This window comes from Neovison vison, chromosome 11, assembly GCF_020171115.1.
Source record: "Neovison vison isolate M4711 chromosome 11, ASM_NN_V1, whole genome shotgun sequence".
NCBI classification, from domain to species: domain Eukaryota; kingdom Metazoa; phylum Chordata; class Mammalia; order Carnivora; family Mustelidae; genus Neogale; species Neogale vison.
Genome location: NC_058101.1, coordinates 99,372,550 through 99,395,882, shown reverse-complemented (window position 1 = coordinate 99,395,882; position 23,333 = coordinate 99,372,550). Strand labels below are relative to the sequence as shown.

Here is a 23,333-nt window from a genome sequence, read left to right as displayed (position 1 = left end):
TCAAGTTTGCAAATGCTTTTTAAAAAGTTATAAACAAGTTCACACAAGGCTCTTTGAATACCAATAGATCTTTAAGACTAAAGATTTACTGAAAGCATATAAATGGGAGCATATAGCTTATGGACCCTTTAATATAGATAGAGTTTAGAGGTCAACTAATTGTTTCTCTTTGGAGGTTAACCTGTCCCAGGACTCAGGAAGGAAGTGCTAGAATGTTCTGTAGAACCCAAAACATTCAAGCCCATTTTTCCTCTAAGGCCTGCAAATAATCTGATGGGGTTCTTGCTCTTTGCAGACGCTGATGACTGTGGTCCTGTGGGATGCAGTTCACAGGCTCAGTGTGTTTCCGAGGGAGAAAATGCAACATGTCAATGCTTGACAGGATTTACTGGGGATGGAAAAGTATGTTTTGGTAAGAGCAAAGGCCAATACATGTATCTGGAAAATAGGGAACCAGAAACATTCTTTCAGATAATACTGATTCAAAATCTCCAGAGGATTTATGTAATCATCAGGATAGAATAAATTAGTTCATATTAGCTAAAATGATAATGAACAGCATATCTAGAAAATATGAAACATATAGTATGTTGTTATAATTACATGATATATGCAGTTGATATTAAGGAGAAAATTTTATAATTAGTTTTAGAAGCATGAATTTGAGCTTGAGTCAAATTTATAAATTCACCAGTTACAATAAGAACACAAATTTCCCCCCCTAAAAGCTGAGGTCTTAAGTTTAAGTTGAATAAATTGGTTGTGCTGTATGGGTTTCCATATTACATTGAGTGCCTTGAAATTTTAAGTTAGTGTTTACTGTAAGAATCTCAGTTTTATCATCTGCAACCCTGGCCCACTGTGATGTATTTACATACACTTAGCTAAGCAGACACCTAAACAAGCTGTAAAAATTGGTTTGGATGTGAACTTTAAGACCAAGCTACAGAGTTTGCATTACATTTGCAAACAGTATCTGAAAGTGGTTGAGTGATTGGTTGTATGAATGCTTATACTTCTCTTTTTCCCATGATTCTCATTTAATGCCAGGATTGTCTACATATTTCACTAGTTAATCATTTTGCCCGCAGATATAGATGAATGTGAGACGGGCATCACTGTTTGCCCTCCCACCTCCTCTCAGTGCGTCAATACCGAAGGTGGCTATGTCTGCCGGTGCTCAGAAGGCTACCAAGGCGATGGGATTCACTGTCTTGGTAAGAGAGCATGTGTGCCAAGGGAGGAGGCTAGAGGCAGGCCTCCGAGGATGGGGAAATGTTGTGGGTGTGGTGGGTCGAGAAAAGACAGGGTATAATATAAGTGCCACCCATGTTAACGCTCGAAGAGAAGTTACGTGAGCTGTTCAAACTGACATAGGTCGATTCTGGATGAACAGTCAAGTTTGTGCCCTTGTGCTAGGATGGGACTAGTCAGCTTCAAGATGCTACAGAGGTTGTGGGTCCCTCTGCCTTTCTCATTCTTTCTCTGGAGTTGAGTGACGCCAGTGCCCATTAATACTCCATACCTCGAGCCATCATGGCGGGGGGTCGTACAGCATTTTCGTTATCCCTGGATTTTGCAGGTGAGCCGCGGTGAACTGCAGAGCTGAGGGAGGCTTGTTGGAAGTCCCTGCTCTGGGCATACAGGAAAGGGGGGAGTGGTTCTGTGAAAGGGCTCACGGAACAGCTCTGGAGGAGTGTCAGTAGACGGGAGAGGCAAGCCACTGACATTCTGATACAAGGAAGGAATGATTAAGATGTCTTTCATAATCTCCATCCTCTGCCAAGGTCTGGGTGTGGCTTCTGGGTTGGGAGCTCACTTAATGGCTGTCTCATGCCATGCCAGGTGTCAGGAACATAGCAGCGCCCACAGGTAGGGACCTGCCTGAAGCCACCCTAACCCCACGAAGTGCTTACCTGGGGTTTAGACATGTGCTTTCACATGTCTCTAACAGTATTTTCTTTGCCTTCTGAAAACATGCAGATCTTTTCACGGTGAGGGGCAGATGACCTGATAAGAGACTGAAATAATACTGCTTTCTCCCACATGCTGAGGTTAAATATGAACCATCAGTCACGACTACCAAGTGTTTTTGGAGCTGGCTGGTTTAAATCAGACCTTTATCAGATTAGTTTTGTGGAGTCCAGAGTCATTTGTAAATAGTCTTTTAAGCACATAGTTGGCTGTCAGTCAAGAAAATGTCACTGCTCTAATTAATCAGGCTCATAGATAATTTAGACAAACAGGCTTTATATTTAATTTACTTTGAAGAGGAAAGAAGGTATGCCTTTTGGATGTTTAAACTCATTAAACTCCGGATTCTGTATTACTAACCTATTTCCTTCCAGCAGTGAACACGCAACTGGGCATCATGGCGCAGCCTGCCTGGGGGCAAGGAGTCCTCAGGCCACAGGGAAGAATGGGCTGATTCCTATTCTCTCTCTCTCTCTCTCTTTCTCCCTCTCTGTGTTCCTTCCCCTCTTCCTCCCCTGCTATCTCTGCCTCACTCTCCCTCCCTCCTTCTTTCCTTCCTACTTCCAGATATATGTAGATATAGTGCTTTACATTGTGCTTGGAACGTAATAAATGCCACATAAAAATAGTAAGTTATTCTTATTCTTAGGAGTGGTTGTGTTTCTTGACCAAGAGTATACCTTTGTTCTTAATTCTTGGAAAAGCTCTGTCTCTCAAGGTTCAGAGATTATAAAATTATAGAGAAAGAGAGATTACAGAGATAAAGAGGTTATAGAGATTTCATAGAAATTATAGTAGGAAGTAAGTAAAAAAAAAAAAAAATAAGACTATGGGACGCCTGGGTGGCTCAGTTGGTTAAGCAGCTGCCTTCGGCTCAGGTCATGATCCCAGCGTCCTGGGATCAAGTCCCACATCGGGCTCCTTGCTCAGCAGGGAGCCTGCTTCTCCCTCTGCCTCTGCCTGCCATTCTGTCTGCCTGTGCTCGCTCTCTCCCCCCCACTCTGATAAATAAATAAAAAAAAATCTTTTAAAAAAAAATAAGACTCAATTTGAGTCATTTGGGATAGCAGTCCAATGTGACAAATATTTATTTGGCAACTATCAGTGCAGACATAGTGCCCGGAAGTGCGAGGAAGAGCAGAATGATGAAGGTAGTGCTTGCTTGCGAGAAGAGTAGGACCTGAGAGACAGGGAGCTGTGATTAAGTGGTGAAGGAGGGTATGCATTATGAGAGAAGTAAAAACTGCAGTGAAAGTTCCCAACAGGAAGAAAATCTGAATGAGGTATTAAGAAAACTTCGTGAAGGAAGGATCACTGTGCATGGACATTGGAGCATGAGGAAATTTTCCTTAGGCAGAAATGAGAAGGAATGGGGAGCATTCCAGGTGTGAACATATGACAGGTCTATTTGGGGCATAGACAATGGCCTACATGAGCACTAAGTATAATGTATGTGAACTAGATGGCCTTTCTGCTGTGGTTTGGGGATGGGGGACCTGGTGTCTCTTTTTTTCCTTATAAGAACTTCAATCCTATTGGATTAGGGCCTCACTCTTACAACCTCATTTAACTTTAATTACTTCCTTGAAGGCCTCATCTCTAAATATAGTCACGCGGGGGGTTAGAGCTTCAACATAGAGATTTGGGGGGAGATACAATTCAGTTCATAACAGGTGGGTTGCATTACATATGTAGAAGACTAGAAGTTGAGGGTCATTAGGGTTTTATTTCTCTAGACCAACCCTATCTAATAGAACTATAATATATGTTACCTATATAATTTTAAATTTTCAAATAGCTCCATTACAAAAAGTACAAAGAAGTAGGTGAAATTAATTTTTATTTTATTAAGCCCAACATATCCAAGATATTAACATTTTAATATGTGATCAATATAAAAATCATTGAGATATTTTTTAAATTTTATTTTTTTCAGTGATCCAAAATTCACTTTTTTTGCACTATACCATATTTTACATTCTTTCTTGTTTTAGTACTAAGTTTTCAAAATCTGCTAAGTGTTTTACACTTACAGCATATGTCATTGTAGACCAGTCGCAGTTCAGGTGCTCACACACCCACACATACGCACATATAGAGGGTGATGGCTACCATATTGGGCAGCTGAGCTCTGGGCAAGGGAGTGGTTGAGTCAAGGGGTGCAGTGATGGGAGATGTGCTTTAGGATGTTAATCTGACGCCTGTGTTTAGGAGTAGAGTGGGGGAGAAATGGTATGCAGGGAATGTGGGGAGGCTGTCTTATAGTAATGTAAAATTGAGGAGAAGAAAGATTTAAATGTTAGGCTGGTGGTAATTGAGAAAGAAAATAGTAGTAGTTGGGAAAGAAAGGGTTGACTTAATTTATGTTTATGCAAAAAAAAAGCAGAAATGTCTTACATGCTCTAAATATATATCAATGACTGGATGTCTATTGGCAAAAGTTAAGAACGAATCTTCAGGATCTTATTTTCTAAATGTTTGCCTAGAGCTGGTTTACCAATCTCCAACCTTCCCACTGAACTGCATGTTGGGATGTCTCCTTTCCTCCCAAGCACTGAGAAAACACTCAGCCTTATTTCAGGAGTTTAGAACACCTGAATGGGCAGGCAGCTGAGGGACCCACTTCATCCTTGTGTCCAGCATTCATAATATAATTTTTAATAAAAAAATACAGAGGGTCTGAGAGTGTGCAGCATGGGAGAGGTTGAAGTTGTTCCCTTCCCAGAATGTTGGCTTTTCCAATAATATAACCCTTTGTCCTCCTCTGCACCTCACTTTTCTCTTCCCTACTCCCTTGTTTCTGGCAGATATTAATGAATGCCAATTGGGCAGGCACACCTGTGGGGAAAATGCCACCTGTACAAATACGGAGGGAAACTACACCTGCATGTGTGCCGGCAGCCTGTCTGAACCTGGGCGGATATGCACTGGTAGGTTGGTGGGTGGTCTAGGGCCAAGGAAGGGACTTAATTCTGGAAAATTCTATACCCCAATGTATTTGCTCTGAAGAGTCTAGAAATTATTCGATTCAACCGGGCTGGTGAGTTTACGTTCCTGATTAGGTGGATGCTGAGCTTGGGAATGTGAAGTAGTCCAAGTTTTCTTAATTTAATAACATCTGGAAGAAATTCCTTTCTTATTACTTACAATTCAAAAGGTGGGAATGCAGGTGGTTCTCTTTAACTATGAGACCAATGTCTTAATTTGTGATACTGATTTCTGGGGCTGCTGGAAAAACTTTGCAGGTCAAGTCAGGTCAGGAAAGATGTCTGGACCCTTAGCATTTTGAATCACTTTTAAAACTTTTCAAATATTACCTTAAAACATTAGTATTTCTTGATCTGAATTAGAACTTCAGCTCTCTCTCTCTCTCTTTTTTTTTTAATGTTAATGGTCAACTTCTGCTTTCTTGAGGCTCTCCCCAAATGGCAATATCTTCTCACAACCTGTACCCTAGAAGGGGAGCTGGCTTCAGCTCAACCCTGGAAACCAGGATTGGGGTCTCTTTCACCACCACTCCCAGCAATTCACCTGTCTCTGCTCTGCAAGCACAAAACATCTTAAGAAAGGAAATTTCAGGACTTACTTGGGTCTCTTTTTTTTAACACATTATTTTTCTCAGATAATTTGCTCTTCTTAAAGGTATTGAGAGACTGCTAATATTTATATAGTCTGCTACACACCCTAATGATTCCCTTTTAAAGAGCAGACAACCATTCAATAAAAGGGACTTTGCGGGATGCCTGGGTGGCTCAGTGGATTAAGCCTCTGCCTTCAGCTCGGGTTATGGCCTCAGGACACTGGGATCGAGCCCCACATCGGGCTCCCTGCTCAGCAGGGAGCCTGCTTCCCCCTCTCTCTCTGCCAGATGCTCTATTTGTGATCTCTGTCTGTCAAATAAATAAATAAAATATTTAAAATAAAATAAAATAAAATAAAAGGGACTTTGCCATTTTGACATTCCCTCTGTTATGGTAGAGTTTCTATTCTGTCAGACTTACCAGTCTGGTCTTTGAGGGCTCCTCTGATATTTACATCATTTTTAGAAGAAAGCATTGTGTGGGAGAAATTTTTGAGGCTTCCAGGATACTGGGGGTAAGTGACTGGTCACTGGTAAAAGACCAGTGACTCGGGACTCATGCAGTCATTTAGAATTGACTGTTTCCTCGCTTGCCTCCAGTATGCTTTCTGTCAGATAATACTGAAGCTGAAGAAAGAATGGCTGGCTTCATGGTGAATGACATGAAGTCTGGTTAGGAAAATGAAAACTGGAGTTGCTTCTGAGTTCTTGTCACTAAAAGACACTAGATCACAAATTGTTCACAGAGACTAGTTCTGAATATTGATCCCTGGAAGACCTAATCGCTTCAGAGAGTGAAAGTAATGTCTTTGGTTCTTGTAGACTCTACTACCCCTTCTCATCTCATGGAGGACGGCCACCATTCTGTGAGAAATGGTTTCCTGGAATGTCCCCCATCCTATGATGGCTACTGCCTCCATAACGGTGTGTGTATGTACATTGAAGCAGTTGACAGATATGCATGCAAGTAAGTCAAGCTGTCTTTGTGACGGCACAGAGATATGGGACTGAAGTTCATAACTTTTAGATAATTCATAAAATTTATATCAAGGAGATTTTTTCTATAATTGGGTTTTTGCTAGGGAAAACCATATAAACACATGTATATAAATTGTGTGTGTGTGTGTGTGTGTGTGTCTATGTACATACTGCACCCTCCTTGCGTATATAAATATACATTTAAAGAATTGGCGATTTTCCCTCTTAACTTAATGTTGCTACTGGTACAGTCTGGGGCTGAAACCTCTCGTTCTGGCTGAAAATTTAGGTTTGTGAAAGAATTCCTTGAAACTTGGATTTATTTCCTGCCGCATGTGTGGACAACACCCACAATATGTTTCTGAATTTACAAAAAGATTATATATACACATTGGACTTCTTACCCTCAACTTTCGAAACTGGAAAAAAATTATTTTTCTTCAGTTTCTAGTTCTAATTTTTCTAATTCTAAATTTTTTAATTCTAAATTTTTCTAATTTTTCTTCAGTTTCTAATAGTTGCTTAGTAACAACTGCTGGAAGTGGCCCCTGCTTCTGTTTGTTCCTTTTTTTGTCCCCATGACAGTTTCACAGTGGGGACCGTCAGCTGAAAAGTAGATTTGAGGGCGACCTGAAATTGTAGGTCCTCCCACCATACTTACTCAGAAAACACTTCCTTGGCAGCAATATCTAGTTCTGCATCAAATTTTACTTTTAGTGGATTTCATGCTTTCAAGTCAATCAGAGAGAACTGGTAGGTCCTAAAGAATAAATGGGTCCCCTGTGGCTAGACTACTGTCTCACTGATAATTTTCTCTGCCTGAGGAAGAAGTGATAAAATATTCTGATCCTCATGAATAGAAGCTATAAGCTTAAAGGCTTTTATTATTTTATGAATAATAATCAGCAGAAACATAGTCTAAATTGTTAGAAGAACAAGTTGTATTCTGTGACAAAGTGAATGGCCTTGCATTATAAATCACATCAGCCAGACAAAAGTGATGAAAAATGCTCATGACTGTTAGTGAAACTGACTTAAATCTCATAAAATTCTACCCTCATGTTCATATTTGCATGCTATAATTTCCCACCCTAAGATAAATCCAATCTTCACAATAGTTGTCCTTGATTTTGATAAGAATCAATTTTTTATGTTCATCGTTCCTTATTATCCAAAATAATGAAATTATGAAATAAATGTCCTACTTTATTAGATTGTGGTTTATTTTTCTCTATGATACTTAAACTTTAGATTATAAGAGACATTACAATAGTGTGAAGGGTACTTCACAATTATGAATTGCATTTAGTAGATTATTTTCACTTGACCTGATAACATCGATTCATTAAATGATTTATGAACTCTTTAGTACACTGCTTTTCTTTCTGTCATTAAATCCTGATGAAAATATCTTATTCCCTGATAATGTTTTAAACATGAGTTGCTACAAAATGACAATTAAACTAGAGATAACACTCATATTTAAGGACCTTTAATCAAAAGCAATATTTAAAATATCAACAGAGGTCCCATTAGTCTGGGTCATAACTTTGTTTTTGAATTTTACATTTAATAAAAATGTAAAATTCAAAAACAAATGTTTAATCAGACATCCAACGCTTTCCTCCTTTCGCCTTGATGACTTCACCTTGTATTTTTAAAATTCTGTCATGACACATCTCTAGGAATGCTCACCAGCTCTAACTTTTATTAGAAACACTTGATCGGTATCATTCTGCAGAGTGCTCTCCATACCGTGAGAAGGTTTATAAAGGGCTGCTCTTCTTTCCTTGCTTGAAGGCATTGGAAGACCTCCCCCATATACAGAGATCCCCTGGCTATCTGGGATGCAGAGAATGTGAGAACTGAAGTCCCCATGACCCACATCTTCCTCAAAGGTTCCCTGGTCCTGACATTCTCAGAAGACCAAATCTCCTGAGCTAACAGGAGATCCTTATTCATTCTGGTTTGGCTTTGAACCAGCCCACATGCTTCTGGCCAGGTTTTCTTGAGACCAAGCCGCCCCAACACCAGTGCTGTGAAAGGTTGCATGAAAAGAGTTGTGTGGCCAAATCAGTCTGAGAAATGTTATATACTCTAGTCCTCAGATCTTGATCACAGCACACCACAATGTGAAGGTCAATCTTGACCTTCCTTCAGAATTTCTTGAAATTATTTGACCAACTAAACTCATATTTGAATAATTTATTGGAATAAATAAACCCAGAAATCTTTTGCTTGGTTTAACCGAAGTAGTTGATAACCCAAAGAACTAGCAGGGAGGACCCATCTATGTGAAATGCTGGCCGACTGGTTTGGGCCATGTATGGCTCAGAGAGGCCCTGATACTACAGCTTGCTTTTGCTCCCCAGGACTCTTGCACATGTGACTGATATATTCCTTGAGACCCTAAAGTCTCTGAGATTAATATCCAACAGGTTACAAGTAGCTGCTAGGCATTGATAATAAATGACTATAACCAAAGATAGCTAGAGTTAAAACAGTTAATTCCAGGAAAGCCTGGAATAACTTGATGGTCCTTTTATACTTCCTACACTCAGATCCTGTCATCTCTTTCATGATGTGTTCTAGAAGAATAGCTTTTCAGAGGTGCTTAGAGCTTAAAACCCTTTTTGGAAGTAGCCCGATGTAGTAGAAAGAACACAAGCTTTGAAATCAGAAAACCATTTGGATCAAACCTGCCACTCACTGGCTAAGAGCAAAAAGACAAAAAGTAATAAGTATTGGAAAGGATGTGGAGAAAAAGGAGCCCTCACACATTGTGGATGGAAAGATAAATTGATATAGCCACCATGGAAAACTGTATGGAATTTCCTCAAAAAGTTAAAAATAAAAATACCATATGATCCAGTAATTCTATTGGGTATTTACCCAAAGAAAAGGAAAACATTAATTCAAAAAGATAGGTACACCCCTGTGTTTATTGCAGAATTATTTATAATAGCCTCGGTATAGAAATAACTGAAGTGTTCACTGATACGTGAATTGATAAGGAAGACACGTGTGTGTGTGTGTGTGTGTGTGTGTGATGGAATATTGTGCAGCTACAAAAAAAGGATGAGATGTACCATTTGAGACAACATGGATGGACCTAGAATGTATTATGCTAAGTGAAATAAGTCAGACTCAGAGAGACAAATACCATGTAATTTCACTCCTATATGGAATCTTTAAAAATGAATAAACAAAAAAGAGGCAGAATCAGACCTGTAAATACAGAAAACAAACTGATGGGTGGGAGGGGGGCGGGTAGAATGGGTGAATGGGAGTAGGAGATACAGTCTTCTAGTTATGGAATGAATAAGTCACAGTAATAAAAGGCATAGCATAAGAGGTAGCGTCAGTGATACTGTAATAGTGATATGTGGGGACAGATGGCAGCTACACTTGTGAGCAGAGCAGAATGCATAAACTTGTCACACGGTTATATCGTACTCCTGAAACTGATACAACATTGTGTGTCAGCTATATTCAACCAACCAACCAACCAAATCGCTTCCATTCATCAGCTGTATAACCTGGTACAAATTACTTAAGTCCTTTGAGTCTTACTTTTCTCATCTGTAAAATGGGAATCTGCTATTGAAAGGAAAATGGGTAAAAGTGCCTAACACAGAGTCTGATACAAAGAGTGCTTAACAAACGCTAGTTTCTTCTTCTCTCCTAGAGTGACTTTCCAGTGCTCTTATGACCAACTCGAGGTAGAACTGGGACTAGGACTGAGATCTTCTGCAGCTTTATCTCGTGCTTTTTCCCTTGCTGTCTCTTCCCACTGTGGGGACCTGTATCCATTCCCTGGCATTCATTCCTCTGGGTCCTTTTGCAGTGAGGTGCGAATAGAGGTTGAGCCAGGGCTGAGCTGGGAGGAAATTCCTAACAAGTGAGCAGCTCAAAATACTTTAGAGGGTATTTTTGAAGTTTATGCTCCTGTGAAGGGTAATAGAATACAATTGTACCCGAGCTCCCATAATTTCTGGAACTATACATTTCCAGTAGATGGCAGCATTGTTTCATTTACTTTTATCTATGCGGTCACCGCGTGTGGTGGTGGCTGGTGATGCTCGTTACAGATTCACGCATGAAACACCATGAAAGCTCCTTTTCTTCCATTTAGTTTTTTCTCCTTTGAAGAAAGTACTCAAACATTCATGGGTCGCCACCGAGACCTTTTCCCTTTGGGCCAGTGATGATATTTATTTATTTATTTATTAAGAAAAAGGTTTCCTTGGCTGATGTGGCTGTCCTTCCTGTTCAGAGACTGCATATTCTTTTACAAGTCTGGTCTCAAGTGAGGGACTCTGCCTTCAAATTCTTCCTTACTTTGACCTATACTCTCTGCAATCTGGCCAAACATTTGTTCAAAAACTCTCATGGCACTTAGGGCAGAGTTGCTTTGTGTTGGTCTTAAAGGTAGCTGCTCAGGATTTTAGCCTAACAGAAGCTAATCTTTAATCAATGTTCTGCAATGCCTTATAAAGGCGGGATGCAAATAATTCCTCATCAATCCCAGGGCAAAAAGACCAAAGGGGGAAGTCCATGCTGCATTAACTTGTAAATCAGAGAGCTTTCAGCTGACCCCTGATGGATTTTCCATATGCTTCCAAAGAGCTGAGTCTGGAAATGCAGAGGTTGAAAGACAGCAGGATATGGAATCTGAAAATACATAAGCGTTTTTGGCCAGGGCTTAGCGCTGACCTCTGTTTGTGTGTTGTTACAGCTGTGTCTTCGGCTACGTCGGGGAGCGCTGTCAGCACCGAGACCTGAGATGGGAACTGCGCCACGCAGGCCAGGGGAGGCAGCGGCAAGTCACCGTGGTGGCCGTCTGCGTGGTGGGGCTCGTCTTGCTGCTGCTGCTGGGGCTCTGGGGGGCTCACTGCTACAGGTGACTGTCTTTCCCTTGGCATTTTCAACCTCTCTCTACCACCTCCCAAGGGAATGCCTGCCTCCTCGAGATGAACTTCTACACACTTGCTACATTTGTTTAAAGGGGGGACTAACAGTGAAAAGGAAAACAAGCAATGACTAAGGATTTCACTGCTCTGAAGCCTCAGTGGTTTTGCTTTTCCTTGTTTGGTTCTGGTCTTTGTCAGTATATCTACATTGTTTATGTTTTTTTTTTTTTTTTTTAAGCGATTTTATTTTTTTGACAGAGAGGGAAGGAATACAAGCAGTGGGGTGGGAGAGGGAGAAGCAGGCTTCCTGCTGAGCAGGGAGCCGGATGCAGGGCTCCATCCCAGGACCCAGGGATCATGACCCCAGCCGAAGGCAGACACTTAACTGACTGATCCACTCAGGCACCCCTATGGGGTTGTTACTAAGCATAATGCATTTTTGTATTCTACCTTTTTTTCTTCTATGCATCACCTGCTTCCCCCCATAGGCTGGGTAAGTAATTTTGCGTGGCGGCCTTCCACTCAGTCGATTTACCACAAAGTATATTAACTCCTGTTCAAAGAATCGTTACTTTCTCTCACTTGGGGTTTGTGTTTTCAGTAATTTCAAGGTAAAAGTTAAAAACTGTGGAGCAAAAATATTTATGCATTTAATTAAAAGATTACTACATTAAGGTGAAGTTATCATTTTCCATTTTCTTGCAAAGAACTTCATCTTTTCCTATCGTTGTATGTGATGTTAGAGTTTGTGCTGTACAAAATTATTGAGTCATAACACGTTTGGGCAGAGGGGAACTTTGTAGAATTATCTAATTCAGTCTCATCTTTTTTTTTTAAAGATTTTATTTATTTATTTGACAGAGAGAGATCACAAGGAGACGGAGAGGCAGGCAGAGAGAGAGAGAGGGAAGCAGGCCCCCTGCTGAGCAGAGAGTCCGATGCGGGACTCGATCCCAGGACCCTGAGATCATGACCTGAGCCAAAGGCAGTGGCTTGACCCACTGAGCCACCCAGGCGCCCCCAGTTTCATCATTTTAATCTTGAAGAACCTATGACCCACTTAACCTATGGCACTAATTCTCTGGAATTGTAGAAAAGACCTACACCACCATCTGCAGATGAAAATCAAGCACATTTGCCAGGGCTACCCAACCACTCAGGTGGCAAATGGCATGTATTATGGAGAATTTCAGCATTTGATCCAAGACATGCTTCTCTGAGATCCCACTGTCTCCTAGCATTGTGGTTAAGAGCAGGAGCTCTAGAATCACACCACACAGGGACAAGTCCCAGTCATGCTTAAGGAACACCAGACGTGTTATTTAACCTTTGTATTCATTAATTTCCTTTGCTATAAAACGGGAAGAAAAAACTATACTTACCTCGACTTACTGTAAAACTAATTGAGTTAATTTAAGTAAAGAGTTCAGCGTAGAACTGGCAAATGGGACTTAATGAACAGTGTGTTAACATGATGATGACTTTCTACGAGCGGTCATGTGTCCCTCCAAGTCTGACATGTTCTGAACCATTTTACACCTTGAGAGACAAGGTTCTCAAGCACAAACTTGAGATTTTTAATTCAGAGATCCAACAGTAACCATTTCACTTTTTAGCCTGGTGTTGGATTTGTAGGAAGAATATTAAGTAACCAAGATTTATCTCATTGAACAAAATGCCAAAAGAAAAGTAGATACTTGGCAAATAGTGTAGAAAAAAATGGAAGCAAGAAAGTCAAGTTCATGTATGTCATAATTATTAAGTACTTTTTCTTATTCTGTGGGTTATTACGTAGTAAGTAAGTTTTATGTTCTGTTGCTGTTCTTCAGAGCTCTGGATTGAAAGCTCTTGTCAGTTTGCTGTCTTTTTGGACTTGGAATTCAAAGACCAGCTTAGTGGGTTAGTGTAGACTTTATATAAAAATCAGAACAAGTTTAGCTTCTGATCCCTGTACGCCTAAAATCAAAAGTGGTAAGAACTATTTCTTCAAAAAAAAAAATAAATAAAACAACAAAAAAAACCCCACAAAAACAAACAAAAAAGCCTCATCAGCACTCTTTCCAGCTTATCCCCCTGCAAATTTTCAGCTACGTGTTTGACTGCATTCAAGCACTTTTAAGTGTTGATTCTGAGAGGATCAAATTAAAATAGCTAGTTTAAATATTGCCATGTCACTGAAGTATACCAATAAATAAAGCTCTAGTCTTGGGTTGTTGTTAGGTGTGTTGAACGATTTTCTTTAAAAAGTTTGAATCAGTTATTTCCTCCTTTTGTAGCACTCCTTGCCTGTCTTGGCCAGACTGAGCATTTGACACTTTGTCTTGTATATCTTTCAAGATTGTGGAATGAAGTAATTTTTTAAATGTTATAATATTATTACTTCAAAGAGTTTGATTTCTTGGAAGGACCCACTTGTAAGAAAATCCACAGGAAGTGTTCTGTCACAAACTATAACTTTGTTATTTTGCAACTTGGAACTGTTTCTATTAGCCACTTGATTGAATATTTTCCCTGATGCCTTTGATTAAGAACAGTACAACATATACTCTCTCAGCATCCATTGCAAGAAATCACAGTTCCTTAGAATGGTTTTCATAGCAGTGCTTACCTTCCTTACTACCGTTGGTCAGATATCCTGGCAGGCCTATTTGTCAGAGGGTCACATTCCCTTAGCTGCCACCTGCCCAACATAGCAGCACTGACTTAGCTGCTACCTGCCCAAGATAGCCACACTGTTTTAGGAATCTTGAGGCTGGCTAGTGGTCTTCACCACCATATTTACTTCATTGCCTTCCATTAATTGGCTGCTCAATATATCATGTACCCACCTTTCCCTCTAGAGACTACAGCTCTGGGGACAGGGATCCCAGCTTCATATTACTTCTCCCTCCCTTTACTCCCCTTTCCCTCAATGCATGACACCATGACCTCTATAGACTTTGTTCTTCATGTTTGTCAAACAAATAAGTATTTATAAAGCTAGATTTGGAGGCAAGAGACCTATTCTACTTCCTAGCTTGGCAACATGAGATAGTATTCTCTTGGGTCCTCCTCTCTGTGTGTTCTTGTGTCTGATGCCTTTGAGTAGGAGAGGGCATCAAACTAGTGGGAGGATCCCAGGCATCTCACAGAACCTTGGAAAAAGTGAAGTATCTGGAAAGTTGTGCAGAAAAGAATGCTTAGAAAACCTGAAGTTGTGCTCCTAGTTTTCTTGATATTTCTCTCTCAGGCATTTTAAGTACCTACATTTCAGTGGCAAAAGCAGTTGTCCTTGACCTTCACTGAGTGGGCTACTGGTTGTGTTTTGTTTTGAAATTGTCTCACATTTTGGCTTTGTTGCAGGACTAAGAAGCTGCCATCAAAAAATTTAAAGAATCCTTATGAAGAGTCGAACAGAGAAGGTAGCAGTAGCAAGCCTACAGACAGCCAGGCTAGGATGGCCTCCTGTCCCCAGCCTTGGGTAATGTGACCAAAGTACATGAAGCAAAAAATTGAGTTCATATGGACCCCAGTTCATTTTTTCTCATTATTTTTTTTCTATCCTGTAGCTTCTTCTTATAATTTCCATTTTTATGGGTTATATGAGAAGTCCTTCCCAGTTATTAGGTAGTCTCTTTCAAATGGATGACTTAAAAGCCCAAGATTGTGCTCTACCTTTCTTTCCTTTTTTTTCCCCTTGTGATTTCTCCTATAGCTGTTTGTTTGTTCATTAATTTATTTTATTGAAATACAGTAGATGCTCTTATCTACTTTTTCTATCTTATCTATCTTATCTTTTTCTTAAGATTTCTTTTCTTCACATACATTTTAAATGTCTAAATTTCAGCAGCAAATAGTTGCCAGATGTAGCAAATAAAAATACAGGATGCCTAGCTAAATTCATACTTTCAGTGAAGGCTGAAATTTAAATTCAAATTTCACTGGGTGTCTTGTATTTTATCTGGCAAACCTATACGTTTGCCAAAAAGCACAGTGATTGGGAAGTTCAAAATGCTTCATAAATTATCCACTTCAGTAACTGATCTTGAAACTGAATAGGGCTAGCTCGAGCTAGGCTAAGCTCCCTTGAAACTGTTGGGATTTCCATTTCCAGACACCTGTCAGGGACAACTTGAGTAGTTCAGTGCATGCCGCTGGTATTATGTGCGGCATGTATTGCACAAGACGCTGGAATATATGGCAGATCCATTGGGATTGAAACCTGTGGACTAGTAGGGAAAAGGTTCTTAGGGGGCTGTTTTGGAGGGACAGAGGCAGCGTTTGTCTCCTTTCCAAACCACGTCCCCTCCCACGACCCCGGCTGCACTCACGGTGCTTCCCCTCTACCCCCACCCCACAAGAGTAGCTGCCCCAGGGCCATGCTTCTGCCTAGCAGGTCATCGCTGATCCCGCCTCTTAGAGGCATCAGTGTATTCTTGTTTTCTGGCTGAAACTTAAACTACAAAAGCTTAAAATACAAAAATCAAATAAGAAATGTGAAGTCTAGCCTGACCCTCCTCTTAATTGGCCGTCTTAATCTTCAGCAAGTCACTGAAAATCCCGTTTCTTCTTCAGGACACCGAGGGGTTTGGATTACAGGACCTCTGAGATCCCTTCTGTATCTTTGGATTCCCTAAATGTGTGCTCCTGGACGGACTTACCTAAAGAAAGTCCTCAGTTCTTTGAGCCCTCATGCCCGTGGACTTCTAAATGACCTATACTGCACCTATTGGACTATAGGGTGTTTCATTCAGGTTTTGAGTAGCAAGTTTAATTCATGGTATTGAAATCATGGAAAGGAGGGAGAAACAATCTGTATCTAGTTTTTAAAAAACCAAAAACAGTTGCCACTGTCATTAGCAGCTTGTTGGCTCAGAGCTGTGGCAGAAGGCCTCGGGCTGCTGAGCTCAGTCCCCCTGGCTGTCCTAACGGTCCACCGTAACTGTCACCCACACCAGCTGCTGCTGCAGATACAGTGGGAGTGGGAGACAGCCAAGCATCTGAACCAGCAGGAGAAGCAGCAGAACCAAATCTGGTTGCATCAGCTGCCTTCCTCATCTCAGCCTAGGATTCTAGGACCTCGGTTCTTCTGGCAGAAAAACATGTGGCTGGAAAATTTGCAGTGCAGAGGGCTGGATTTTGACTTTAGTCAGAAATAATGGGTAGGTGCCCTGAAACAGTGAGTTGTGTATTGATTTGGCAATATGTTGCTGCAGGGAGACCATTAAGGGAGAGAAAGCAGTGAAGGATAATTAGCATTGTGGAAAATAAGAAAATGAAAACACATGTTCATGGGATTCGCCAACATTTCTCTTCCTAATTGACTCCAGTCATTATTCTTCCTATACTTATCTCAAAGAGAAATATGAGCAGGGAGGTCTTCTTTTTCTTTTTCTTTTTCTATTCCATTTTTCTTATTGTACTTCTGAGTTATGGGCTCCTCCTGGGGAGGGGCCAGCTCTGAACCGACAGTGAGCATGATCAGCTAAAATCTTAGGGCAGTCCCTCTGCTGGGTTACTGATTGGTGAGGAAAGACTTTGCAAATTGTACTCTTTGTCCAAGGGCATGAGTTAACTTATAGCATTGATCTATTTTTTTTCATTGGTCTATTTTAATATCAAATCTATCTAGTGTGAGTGAGAGCCAGTGAACTCTGCTCAGCCTGCATTGCAAGTGCCCAACAATCGCAGATAGTACAATAAGGACAAAAGTAATTAATTTTTTGACCGAAGAGAAATGCTGAACCTTTCTGGGCCTGCCTTTTAGAATTCTTGTTTCTAAGGTGTTCAACTATGAAAAAGCATTTTGAGGATCCCTGCAAAATAGTAGTTCTACTATTAGTTATTATTACCCATTAAGAACCCCAAATTACCAAGAACTTGGTAGCATGTTTAAATGAACTTCATTAACTAAACACACATATTAACTAAACACACATATTTGAAAAGTTGGAGCGCATACGTATATGAGATCTTATTTGTCTGGCCTTGGGGGCGATGCTTAGAATTAGGGAATCTAAGGGATTCTTGGAATGCTTAAAGTAAAATAGTGGGATTGTTGGGATCCATGACCCAAAAGTTGGGATTCTAGAATTAGAATAGATTCTCCAGTTAAGTATTGATAGTGCCCATTTGCCTTTATCGACATGAGGCTCCTAATTGAAAACAGAATCTTTCATTAGCAAGAGAAAGAAATTTTACAGGGCCTTCCTTTCGGCTTTCACCTTCCATACAATGAACATAATGAAGCCGTAAACTTTGGCTCCAATGTATGTTGAGATCATTGATGAATTATAGCAATGTCCTCTCTCTCCTTCCCTCCCTTGTGTTCTCTGCAGTTTGTGGTGATAAAGGAACACGGAAATCTCAGGAATGGAAGTCAACCCGTGACCCTCAAGGACGGTGAGGCAGCAGATGTTAGCCAGTTCTCCTCTCTGGAGCCAGGTGAGTGGCTGTCTTCATCTGGATCCTGAATGTTTTTCCGAGTCTCATGGAAGTGCAGACACAATAGTTAAACTATGTAGGAGCTATGCCAGTGGCTAGGCTGGATTGAAATGCCTCAGAGCCTTGGAGAGATGCATTTGGATTGGATTCTTATTGTGCACGAAGTGACCCTGTTTCCTCAAAACTCTGGTTGCACAGCAGTTTGCTAGATCACTTTGGGCCAGCACACAATGAGTAACTCTTTCTTTTTTTTTTTTTTTCCAATTTATTTATTTTCAGAAAAACATTATTCATTATTTTTTCACCACACCCAGTGCTCCATGCAAGCTGTGCCCTCTATAATACCCACCACCTGGTACCCCAACCTCCCACCCCCCCAAGTAACTCTTTCTTTTGAATTCGGTGGGATTTTGTGGTCAGTCTTTGGGATCTGTGTTGGTAGCTGTAGGTATAGTTCTGGTGAAATTGTAAATGGCTCTAAGAAAATGTGTTCCATGTTCTAGTAGGAAGGTTCCTGTGAATTTAAGTTGATCTGGGGGTCCTCCTGGGGATTTGGGAATTTTCACTTCTTATCAGGGGCCAGCCCTCAGCCAGATGCCTGAGTCATCTGTGAAGTCCATGCAGGCTACTGGGAGAGGATCCATAAAATCATCCTGGGTTCTCAGGCTGCTCTGGGACTCAATCTGCCTCAGGTGGAATTGGAATTAGATACTTTTCAACATAATACTTTTGCCAAGAGTTGCACGATGATAATAAACGTCTTAGGCATGGGGCTCAGATGTCAGTTTTATTTCATAACTCAGAGGACAAAATTGAACATGTTTTGAATTATAAGCTGTTAGAAAGTTTCGAAGAAACATTGAACCCATAAAACACAGTTTCTCTGGATGCCTGGCTGGCTCTGTCAATTAAGCATCTGCCTTTGGCTCAGGTCGTGGTCCTAGGGTCCTGGGATCGAGTCCTGCATTGGGCTCCTGGCTGAGCAAGGAACCTACCTCTCCCCTGCTTATGTTCCCTCTCTGTCTCCCTCTCTCTCTCTGACAAATAAATAAAATCTTAAAAACAAAACAAAGCAAAACAAAACACCAGTTTCTCTGCTGAGAGGGGCTTCAGCTCTGCTTATATTTTCTGATGTTTGACCTTTGTGAATATGCTTGTTACTGGGGCTCCTGGGTGGCTCAGACTGTTAAGCGTCTGCCTTTGGCTCAGGTCATGATCCCAGGGTCCTGGGATTGAGCCCCACATTGGGCTCCCAGCTCTGCAGGAAGCCTGCTTCTCCCGTTCCTGCTTGTGTTCCCTCTCTTGCTGTGTCTCTGTCAAATAAATAAATAAAATCTTTAAAAAATATATGATTGTTACCCTACTCTCCTCTTTAGATTTCCTTACAGACAAAATGCAGGATTCTAGTTTTGAAAAACTCATTCACAACTGTATCCTATGTATATTGCCATGTAACCCAAATTCAATAGAACTTTTTTTTCCTTGATATAGGCCTTGGATATTAGGGTACACTTAAGAATTGATACAATTTTTTGTGTAAACTGTTACCAGTGTTGTTACCTGCATAACAAAAACATTTGGCATTTTCAAAAGTTGCTTGGGTTTTGTTGTTAATACTGACATTATGAGAAAGTAATAGAATGGATATCTTATAGTTACGTATTTTTCTTGAAGAGCTAAAAGCACATAATTCTTTGTTACAAAAGTAATTCAGTAAAGAGGTACATATAATTTTTCCAGTTAACCAGCAGCACAATGATTGGACCAAGGTGTGGTTAAACTCAGAAAATAACTAAAGACTTGGTTAGCTGAGTACACAGGAAAAGATTAGAATGTCTCCCTTTTTGCTCACTCTACTACAGTTTGACTCACTCTCTATGAGCCATTCATAAAACTGTCTCCCAATTTGAGTGATCACAGCCCAATCATGGCCAGCTGTCTCATAAAATGCATGAGGTGAGAGATCCAAAGTAGGGAAAGAGAAAGGAAAATGAGATAAAAGATCGAGATTGGCTCTGAGCCGAGTCCTTCCCTGCTCCTGGAAAACCCCTTAAAACACAGGCTGTGCTAGTGGTGGATCCATATTCCTTGACTTCAGCCAACATGAGCTGGTGCAGGTTAAGTTAGCATCATGTTGCAGGCAGAGTGCCACGCTAGGGACTAGGCAGGCAAATGCATTGGAAACCTGAGCTCTGTTCCCAAGACTCCCCGAAGGGGAGAGAAGTACACAGAGAAAGTCAAAGAGGAATGTCAGGTAGCATTGCCTTTGAATCATCTCATGCAACCAAGAGGAATTTTTTAGAAATTGGGTCCACATAGTCTGAGAATGGGTTGATTCTATGTCTCTCTCGTCTTTTGGGCCTACCCTCCAGTCACTGTTATTTGGGCGTCTCTTGCCGGACATTGTGAATGATGTGAATCCTCAGGTTTCTTTTTCCTTTCATGTAGGCTCGGTGCAACGGACATCATGGAGAAATGAACCCCAGGTGTATGTGGGCACAGAGCAAGGCTGCCGCACTCCACTGTCCAGTGATAGAGGCTCTGGTCCCCAGACAACGGAGCAGAGCTTTCCTCTCCCCTCCTGTGGGGCACAGCCCATTGCTTTGGGGATTGAGAAGCCACATTCTCTCCTATCGGCTAACCCATATGACAACAAAGGGCCCCAGATCCACCACCCCAAAAGAAGATGACTCAGTGAAAACTAGAATTAAAGGGAAGATCAAAAAGGATTAACTGTGTTGATAGATGGTAATACTTCATCTCAAAAGGTAGAGGGAAAATATGGATTTTGGTGACACAATCTCTACCACTCATCACCCCTCAGGTCCTGGAGACAAACAGGTAGTCATGCTTTTGTTTCTTCCTTCAAGCAGTCCTGTTGCAGAGTTTTCAAGTAAGAGTAATAGAGAGAATCACTAGGGAACTCACTGGAAACCAAAGCACGGTGTTACTTTGTAAACTGTGTTGACTTCAATAGTTAACTACAGCTAGGTACTTTTCCTCTGCAGCCCCACAAGAAACTGGGCTAAAAGCAGGCAACCACAGTGGTTTGGTCAGTTATAAGATAATTCTTTTTATCTGAACAGAACATTTATCTAAGTCTTACAAAATGGTTAGAATATTAAAATTGCTGGTCTGATACATTGTGGGCATTTAACCTATCACTGGTTTGATCTATGCTGCTGACTTCACAGAATGAATTTTGATAAATTAATTAAAAACTGTATTAACTTAAACCTGATTTCTTCAGAATTAGTTGGCTTATTTTTTCTATCTTAAAATCTTTGAACAAAAACATTTTACTTTGAAAAATTACCCGGAGACATTACGTTTCCCAAGCATTACTATCCTTTCCCCACAGAATATTTTTTTAAATGAAAATGGTAAATTTTCCTGTCATGTCTTGGCACAGAATTTGTACTTATTTTCAAATATGAGATTGCAAGCAAATTTCTGGATTTATTTTCATTTTGAACAATCGATCTCTTCTAATTATTTCAATAAAATCACTATGAAACAAACATTTTCTTGTATTCCTGGTTAAATAATAAATTATAGTTTAGGGGATATTCGAGTTGAACCAAAGTGATTTGTCAGAGTGATTGTCGAAGCTTCCTATTGCTATACTCTTAAAAATAATTTTGAAATCTATTGGAACTTTATAAAGTAAAACTTCCTAAGGTCTTCTTCTTCTTCTTTTTTTTTTTTTTTAAAGATTTTTATTTATTTATTTGACAGACAGAGATCATGTAGGCAGAGAGGCAGACAGAGAGAGAGAGAGGAGGAAGCAGGCTCCCCGCTGAGCAGAGAGCCCGATGCGGGGCTCTATCCCAGGACCCTGGGATCACGACCTGAGCTGAAGGCAGAGGCTTTAACCCACTGAGCCACCCAGGTGCCCCCTTCCTAAGGTCTTCTAATTAAACCTTGTTCTTGTAGCTAAGACACTGTTATTACACATTATACTACCTAATACAGTAAGTATAGACTGTTCGGGCCTTTGGATTTTTCAGCTTAAGCATCAGCTAGTCCCTTTGCTTACTTTTTCTTGCATTTTTCTTCAGCTCCTTAGACCGTGGTCAGTCCAGAAGTCAGCATAAAAAGGAGTTGAAGCACATCTCTTCAAGTAGAAACTTAGGAACTTTGGAAAAGGTTTAGTGGTGAGGAGGATAACTTAGATAATTATTCAGTATGACCCCTTTCCCAGATTTATACAAATACAGATTTTTCTGTATTCTGTATAAAGTTTTGCTTTGACAGTTGATACCCTAAAGGATAAGAAGACCTATTTTTTTTTTTTCTAATGAGTGAAATGACCTCAGAAAACAATACTCAGAATAATCCCAGCTATGGGGAAATTATATTCCGAGGTGTGAATCTTTTTTCTCCTTTCCAAAGTGAGCATATCTGAAGTTTTCTGGGTGTAGATCTTACAATTTAAAAAAAATTTACTACCTCTTTCTTTTAGAATTTCAATGATAACTGAAGAGACGACATGAGACCACTGTAGCTCATAGCATAACATTATCTTTGAACCAGATACTCCATTTCCTTCAAGCCTTTCAACGAATCTGATACCTCATAAATTGGGACCATGTTAAATCTCAGACCAGGCTGGAACACTGGCCTCCCTATCAAATTAAACAGAAAACGTACTTCACATTTTGCAGTCAACAAATCGCCACGAAGAGATGGCTTCCTTTCTTGTGGTTCCATGTTTCTACAAGAAATATCCTCTTTTAAAAATTAATTTTTAGGAAAGAGCATTTTCATCTGAGATGTTTAATTTGCATTTTTCCCAGACTGAATATTTTTATTTCCTAACTCTCATGGTCTCCTTGGGCATAGTGCCCGATTGTGATTCTCTTTGACTACTTGTCACCTACTATGTATAAAATGAGCATTCAGCCCCCTTCTAGCATCTAATGAAGGCTTAGGACACTGTATTCTTTCAAAACCTGTTCCACATATTAGCCTTGATTTCCAGCTCATATCCTTGTCATGTGAATAAATGATTATTGTGTGATAATAAAAAATGTGTTAAAAGCACTAAATAATAATCCTTAAAAATAATTTTGGAAGAAAAAGAAAATCCCTAGTCATCTTCTTGTTATATTTTCCTTTTCTTTCTTTTTTTAAGTCTTTAAATAAGAAACCCTAGTTCTGTGCATTGTTTCAACCTCAGCTCTTCAAAGTTAGACATGCCTGAGGCAATTCTGCCGTTTAGAACTTCATAGGACATCTGTAGCTAGTGACTATATGCTAGCCACAGCATAGCTCCCTAGGAAAATATGTGGCAGACATTTAGTATCATGTTAGTCATGGACACATCTGAAACAGAAGCATTTAAATTATAAAATGGGAAAATTTCCTAGCTGTGGTCATATTTTTTCCCTCTACAGCAATATTTGGCCCTTCTGCCATGATTCAGTTTCTGATGGGCCAGAAGAAAATTAAGATGTGCTGCA

The 23,333-nt window shown here is 40.3% G+C and overlaps 1 protein-coding gene across 3 annotated transcripts in view; it reads left to right on the top strand.

Moving 5' to 3' along the window:
- EGF (epidermal growth factor) overlaps positions 1-21,109 on the top strand; it is an 89,343-nt gene extending 68,234 nt beyond the window's left edge. For all 3 annotated transcript variants that reach the window (XM_044224259.1, XM_044224260.1, XM_044224258.1), the window contains 8 exons: positions 296-412; positions 1,092-1,217; positions 4,782-4,904; positions 6,377-6,521; positions 11,271-11,435; positions 14,788-14,905; positions 17,763-17,868; positions 20,317-21,109. In XM_044224259.1, coding sequence (XP_044080194.1) covers positions 296-412; positions 1,092-1,217; positions 4,782-4,904; positions 6,377-6,521; positions 11,271-11,435; positions 14,788-14,905; positions 17,763-17,868; positions 20,317-20,558 — 1,142 coding nt within the window. In that variant the 3' untranslated portion in view covers positions 20,559-21,109. The remainder of the gene's footprint in view (positions 1-295; positions 413-1,091; positions 1,218-4,781; positions 4,905-6,376; positions 6,522-11,270; positions 11,436-14,787; positions 14,906-17,762; positions 17,869-20,316) is intronic.
- Positions 21,110-23,333: the final 2,224 nt, after the last annotated feature.